Raw genomic sequence first — 7,817 nt, 5'->3', positions numbered from 1 at the left:
TAGAAAAATATTTAATGGCTGGCAAAACATTAGTAAATAAAAGCGGATGAAGATGATGTTGTTACAATAACAGATTACATTACTATTCTCTGTCCTTAGGAAAACCCTGATTAGACCAAGATCCTCACAGAGTCTTATGAATAAGTCAGGAAGGGGCTCTAATGACCCCGCGTGAGAGCGTAGGCGCTGCAGCGCAGCCAGTGAGGTGCCAGGTGCCTCTCAGAAACAGGCACTGGCCTGGATGACTAACAGCAGTTATCACAGGAGGTTTGTTGATTTTCTTTAATAATTTGGGCCAGATTTTCTGCTAGTATAAACCAGTACTGCTCTGTTGAAGCCAAGAGAGTGCTGCCAATTTATATCAGCAAAACCTGACCCTTGATCTATTTTTAATCCCTTCATTCTTCATTGTCTTATTGAAGATTTGTACCTCAGAATATTCCCGGTTACAGGGACAAGCAGCAGACTTGTCTTGTCCACTGGTGTATGGGAAACCCCAATAGCTGAAGTACCCTTCCACCTTTGCAAGCGCACCTACCATTGATTGCTGATCTTAGATCTTGAGTTGCATAATTACTGAGCTAAGAGAAAATTACTTTTTTGCTTGCGAGTGCCAGGACAACTCTGAATCCATGAATGACTCACCCTCAGGCATTGGTGTTTAATTTATGAGCTATTTATCTCCTCGCACACACCCCAGCACAAACAATTATACTTAGTAATTTGTTGATCTTATCAAGGCTGTTTGATGTTACTATTGCTACCTCCAATAATGCTGCGCTTTGAAACTTAAACAGGATTTATAACCAAATTTGGATACTTTGCACCCGATTCAGATTTCAGGGAAGTTTTAACTCTTTGGCAACTAAAAGGTATTGTGTGCAATTTTCAAAGGAGAGCAAATGTAACATCTTTCGCTGACAGATTTGGCAAGGTGGCCTTTCAGCAGCAGCACAACCCCTGGTAAGAGCTAGTTCTGTCCTTGCACGGCACGGGTGTTTTCCTAGCAGGGGACGAGAGAGGGGAGCGGGTTCCCGTCCCGGGCCACGGCACCCACCGCGCCTCTGTCCTGTCCGTGCTCGGGACAGGCTGCAGTGGCCGGCTGTGGTTAAACCCTCGCACCAGTGTTCACACACCGAGCGGCAGTGTCCTCCCTCCGAGCCCATCCTGCTGCTCTGGCTTGCTCTTGGGAACCTTTTTATGTGGGCAACAGCCCTCCTCACTACTGAGCAAGGACTTTATTAACCTTTACATTATTACATGTTTACCATAAATCAAAGTTTATCAAACTCCTTTGCACAATCTAACTCTCTTTGTTGTCAGGAGTAGGTACCAAGCCTGGGGCCGCACGTCCTTACCTCAGGCTGGACTTCGGGTGCAGGCAGCTCCTCTGTGCGTCTGTGGTTCTCAGGTGGTGAAGGTCCTCACAAATGGGTTTCCCAAATCCCCCTCACAAACTTTTCCTCCTCCTTGCATGCTGCTATGATCATTAGCCTCACCAAAATACAGCAAGTGAACTTGGTATAAGAGGTACAAGCAGTGCAGGGATTTAACTCTAATTAAATTAGCCATAACTTCAGAGCTGGCAGTGCTGCTGCAGGCAAGGCAAGGGATCGATGCCAGCAGCTGTGGCCGCAGGGGGGGGGTCCGCAGGCAGCACACCCCACACCTGGCTCTGCTTGAGCTGGAGGGTCTGGGTCACTGGGGATAAAAACATCATGAATGCAGAGCAGTACTTCTTCCATCCCTACCCTCACCAAAGTAGCCCTTAGTGTCTTATTTATGTGTGTTTGGACATACCCCATAGATACCCTCAGCCTTCTCAATTGCCCCCGTTGTGCAGAGTTCCCACCCCGCAGGGCCCAGCAGTGCCGAAGCCAAAGACCTTCCCCTCCCGCAGCAGCGGCAGAGCCGTGAAGGGCTGGAAAATCTCCGTGTTCCTGTTCAGCCAGCCTGGGTCTGCCAGCCCACTTACTTTCCGAGACTCACGTAAATGTATTTTGTTAACTTACACATCACATGTGCTCTTGCAACAGCCGTTGATTTTCTTTCCTGTATGGTTTTATAAAGTTTTTCTGTGTTGGGCGCATACACTTTGCATGTAGAAAATAGAACGCTACAGGCATTCTGTAACTGCGCAGAGCCGTAATGAGCTCTGATGAGCAGGCACGTACCAAATCATCGGTTTATGACAGCAAGGACACACATGTAACTTATTTCACAAAATGCAACACGCTGCCATATGTGTCTATTCCCAGGGATCGGGCATTACCTGTAGATAGAAGCCAAGAAATGACTGCTTCAAAGACAGCCTTGAAATGCAGAATTTACTCTAAAACTTTCAAAGTCCAACCAGCATACTGCTATTTCAATCCGCTGGGATACTTGTGATGAATACCACTACTTTGATTATTACTATTTTTTCAAAGCCTCTGGTGGTTTTCCTCGTTTAATTGAAGTGAAATGGTGGATTAGCATAATGAAACATATGGAATTAGTATGGGGGAGTAAAAATTAAAACAAGTGATTATTAGTTTTAAACAATTACTAACTTCTAATGATTTCCCCCCCTTCATCCTGTGAGCCAAGTTCATGAGTAGAGAGAAATGTTGAAATTAACTAAAATTTTTTAAACTGAAAACCTTGCCACACACATTGCTCTTTCAAAATGAAATTTTCGGTCCTACTCTGTACCTGGTAGAAGAAACGCTGAGTCTTTAAGCCACGCGACAGAACAGGGCATGCAGCATCACTGCCAACTGCCACAGTAAGGACCGACGGAGCTCTGCGAGGACCGTTTGAACAAGCCTGGCAGCCACAAGAACATAAAATGCTGCACCAAGTAAGCACATTTATTCCTGGTGCTTTTGAAGCCACGAGGGTTATGTAGCAGCTTGCTGGCACAGAGGCGGCAGGAGCGGAGCACACTGCCGCTGGGCTGAATTCCTGGGGGCTGCTGCTGCCGCCGCCGCACTCAGCAGGGCTGCCCCTGCCCACGGCAGGCACCGCCAGGCAGCCACCAGCAGCATCAATAAAGCGCTGGGAGATGTTCAGCCAAGCTACCCCAGCTACAGTGCAGCCACTCCAGCTGGAAGCTTGTTCTGTGGGAAAGAGGAAAGAAAATTATGGCTTACAATGCGGCATTTTTGAAGCAGGCACTCTGGCATACAGACTCCTTGACCAACCAGGCCCTGTGGTCTGGGAAGAGGTCAGGGTGAGCTTGGGTGATGAAGGGGAGAAGGTAGATGGAAATCTGCAGCAGGTAAGAAAGGATCCTTCAGGAAACATAAATCATTTAAAACAATTATAACACTACCACCTCTACAGGGATGGACAGTCAATGAAAGAGCAAATAAACATGAAATTAAGACAGTACTTTTTTTTAAAAAAATAAAGATTTTAATCAAAATGCAGAATCTGGAAGGACATTAAAGAGATCATGCTCTTTACTAGTGTTTGGGAATAGCCTTTGAAGAAAAGTTGCTTTGGAGAGGAGGCAAGAACGGTGGTGTTGGGTGAGATCAGAGGCCCATCAAGTCCAGTATCCTGGTTTTCGACAGTGGCCAACAGACGTCTGACCCAGACAAGGTATACATACCAGTTTTTCCTCCCAGCATCCAGCGATTTGTGACCTAAGGATGCTCCAAGTGCAGAGGCGATACCTTTGTTTTTAACACAGGTGGTTTGTGAGGTTTATTTTAGCCAATCAACCCCCTTTTTCTTCCCCCGTGGTTTTGTCCAAGCGTTTTTGAACCCCCTGCCAACCTTCAGCATCCACCTCATCTTGTGGCAAGAATTGCACAGCTAAAACCACATAAAACAAGTATTTGTTTCAGCCTGTCACCCACACTAGCCTGAGCACTGAATTTATAAGGGCATGGAAATCCTTCAGTCCCTCTGTGGAATATTCTGACCCTAAAGATGCTCAAACAGCAGCCGAGAGATGGCCAGCTACATCTTGGTGGCTCTTATCCTACTGAAATATTTACTTCAATTTTCAAATAGCCAGGCGAACACACCTGAGTTTCAGGCAGTTAGGTAGTTATTTCTAGTTCATCACTGACCACTCAGCACACCCACTATCAGTTTTACTTTAGGTAACATACAATGGAAAAAATACTATGTTTTATCTGATATATTAATCCACACAGAAAGTCCAAGCCTGCTCCCCCTATGTGGTTTTGGGGAAAGCTGATTAGGACAGAAAACTATATCCTACACAAGAGGTATCCGTGGGTAGAAAGAGTCTTCAAAAGTTAAATTTCTGTTCTTCTTTAGACTTCTTAATGGTCTGAAATGTCACATATTGGGGTGCCCAAGCACATCACCTAGATATCGCTATCAATGCTGCCAATAAAAGACAGCAGTAAACCCTTACTTGTCTACAGCAATGTTTTTATTTGACCAGGAACATACTTTTAAAAGTGATCTCCTGATCACACCTCTTCTCTCTCTGCATTGCACAGGAGTCTCACAGCAGGCAAACCAGTTATCCCTTGGTTATCTTATGCCAAACTGGTTCTCTCTTGAGACTGAAGGGAAAACTGCCCTCCAACTCCTCACAGGACCAGCCTGCAACTAGTCCGAGGTAGCCCCTCAAATACATGCCGTGGGAACATCAGGTCCTCCGCACCAACCGCTTCGCTCTCCAGATCTGCTCCTACAGTCAACTCCACATCTTCACTGGCATCTCCACATCGCCTTCAGGCACTCTCTCGGTCAGTTTGGAGGCAGGTAGCAGAGATTTCCCTCTGCCATTAGCATTTGTTTAATCCCAGAAACATGCCCTCAATGCCATGGCTATTAGGCACAGAGGAATGCAAGTTAAGAGGACGGGCTAGTACTCCTCCTCTGCAAAATTTCCTATTTTCTGTATTTTGGAAGAGCATTGCTTACAATGTTTTCTCACCCTTCTCCAGCTGGAGAAACAAAATGTCTCCTCCTCCTCAGTATCATCATCCCCAGTAAGTACAGGTCGCCGAGAGCGAAGAGCATGCAGGCGGATTTCTCTTTTTCTTTTCTTAAAGAGCAAATGTGAGTAGGATGGATACGTTTCACCTGGAGTGACCTGTGCCAGTTGAAATGCATAAATAATGTGTGCTTGGCTTAAGTTAAATCACAATTCTATTTAAAACAGTGCTTGGAACTTGCTACATATATCTACAAGTTTTTAGGAGTTGTACATCTTAAATGCATAGACCCACTGAGGAGAAACACAGGTTGCACATATTTAATATGGCAGTTGCCACAAGTCACCAGTGATAGTAGTAACAGAGCTTATCAGATTATTCTTTCTTTTAATAAAACTTGGTTTTATTCTGGAATACTTGATTAGGTTCAGTCATTAAAAGAACACTAGTTAAAACAGCTGAAGAGATAAACTATGCAGGCAAGTTAATAAGCTGAAACATAAAACGTTACAGAGTATGTATTTTTAAAGATGTGGCAAATATTTTAGGTTTGTTTTCTGTTTTCAGAATATTGTAATAACTTCAAAACCCCCTGTCAAGAACAACTTCATTCAATTTTTAATTATTTTTATTCTTAGAACAGGGAGTTACCGTGAAGTACACACATTCAGATCTGAACAAATACGGCTTATTAAATGTAACTAAGAAATGCAAAAATACAAAGCAATCAATTAATTGTGCTGTCCTTTCTAACAACTTCTTCATTGACACGTAATAATCGGGGACATTGGGAATATTTTGGAAACCAGAACAAATTTCAGGCAGGACAGGAGAACACATTTCAGTGGTTATCAGTGCAGTAAAGAGGTTACTTCTCTTTCACCAAGACATATACTCCACTTCTCTCTCACCTTTCATTGTATCTAAAACCCAGCATGAGCCCTTCTCTGTTACTAGCACCTTGCTGACTTCCAAGAGAAACTGGTAGGCTCCGTTTTCTTTTGGATTTGACTTTTAACACAAGATTTGGTGGTCCTCATCTTTTCTCAATTATGTAACATCAAAATAACACCAAGAACAAATACTAGCCACACCAGGGAGATGATACAAAAGAGAATTTCAGGGGTTCCAAAACATCTGAAGTCCTAATTTCCCTGCTTTACAATATTCTCCCCCCTCCTGCCACCATGAAAAAAAGGAGATGCTCTTTAAAACAAAATCAACAACTACGTATTGAAATCATCTGCCCTCCCTCTTTCTCCTTAGTGCAATTAAAGGCACGATGCCAACTTTTCAACAATGAGCCTCGTGGCTCTGGCTGACCCATGTCTTACTCTTTCAGAAATGAGCAACGAAGCTCAAAGGCGGCATCTCAAGGGAAGCCTCAGAGCAGGACATGAGAAGCGCTCCCAATATCTGAAAACACAGAGGGGAGGTTAGCCAGTGAGAAGTTCCCTTTTCAAAGTTTACCGCAAGTAAATTTATCACAGCGACGCAAGGGGTCTGGCACACCAACAAGCCACAGGGAACATCAGCATCTCTCCCAGCCCTGACCCCACGGAATTTGCAGCTCAAACCACAGGCACACAAGCACTCCAGATAAAGTCAGGCTGTTTTAAATACATTAAACAGACTGCAAGTAAGGGCAATTCTACAGCTTGCATTCAAAGTACAAACTTGGTTTTATTTTTGCCAACAACTTATTTTTCTGTGGTACCCAAGAAGACTAGCTCTCCCTCATGGTTGAAGGGGTAAAAAAGCACACACAGCTGCAACCTTATTTCAGCAGAACAACTTACCTATCCAGCACAGCATGACCTCTCCCTTCACAACACCGTCTGTGTCACCCTCCGCTGGCCTGAAAACCAGACCTGAGAGGACAACACACAACATCAGGCACCACTGCTCCAGCCTCCACAATTTAATGATTTCAAAGCAAGAATAAAATACTTTTTCAAAATGATTTCAACAAAAAAAGCTTCAGTCTCAAAGATAACATGATTTTTCTACATATATTTCCACTCTCCAGTAAAAATCATTTACGCTGCGTCGTTCTTATTATCCTTACTATCATCTTCCAGTGAATGTCCATCTACAAATTCATTAACTTTTTTGAGACAAATCGTTGGCATCCTAATCTTCTGATTCCCATGAAAGACTCACTTTCGAGATACAATTGCAGCTGCCCCACACTGCCAGTTACTGTATCATACACGTCTTAAAATTCTGTAATCAGCATCCACCAGGTGCCGTATCGCATTCAGCACACCACAGTCAGTCAATACAGACATCCCCAAACACACCAAGGCTGGTTTTGTCAAATGTTTTATTGAGTGTAGACATCTGGAGTACTGTAAAACATGCATTATCTGTAGATTCAAAAAGGAGCAAGCCACATTGTCCTCACTGTCAAACGTGTCAGGCTTGGCATACATGATGGAGATTAATGAAGTATCATGAGAGTAATATGGTTCCTGAAAAGCTTCTACAATTTGGAGTAGGGTCTTAATCGTTTGAAATGCAAAGCTGTTCACATTTAGTGAACTTGCATGTTCACTGGAGGTGCCATATTTTAATTCAAACCAAACAAGAATAATTTCACTGGGGAGAGGGGAGGTTCCCTAGGTAGAAACTGTATGCTTTTTGTTTCCAGATATTCCATCCTAAATAAAAATTCATGTGCTTTTTGAAGCAGCACAGTTTATTTCTGAGCAGTGAACAACATCTGATACTCATTTCTTCTTGGGTTGTTGAGGTGTATTAAATTTAAAGAAGATAATATCTCCATCCTCCACTATGTAATTTCTGCCTTGTTGTCTGTATTTTCCAGCAGCCTGTAAATAGAAGACACAAAAGGAAAATTGGTTATTTCATTAGATATTTTATAGTATTTTCAAATTGTAATTA

At 43.4% G+C, this 7,817-nt stretch overlaps 1 protein-coding gene across 1 annotated transcript in view; it reads right to left on the bottom strand.

The window, feature by feature from the left end:
• Positions 1-7,219: 7,219 nt before the first annotated feature.
• Positions 7,220-7,817, bottom strand: part of OLA1 (Obg-like ATPase 1) — a 102,669-nt gene continuing 102,071 nt past the window's right edge. Inside the window, exon 10 of the mRNA XM_009704953.1 lies at positions 7,220-7,744. Coding sequence (XP_009703255.1) covers positions 7,643-7,744 — 102 coding nt within the window. The 3' untranslated portion in view covers positions 7,220-7,642. The remainder of the gene's footprint in view (positions 7,745-7,817) is intronic.

Source organism: Cariama cristata, unplaced genomic scaffold (genome assembly GCF_000690535.1).
Source record: "Cariama cristata isolate BGI_N322 unplaced genomic scaffold, ASM69053v1 scaffold24957, whole genome shotgun sequence".
NCBI lineage: Eukaryota > Metazoa > Chordata > Aves > Cariamiformes > Cariamidae > Cariama > Cariama cristata.
Note: the sequence above shows the minus strand (reverse complement) of the source record. Positions and strands in the feature narration are given on the sequence as shown.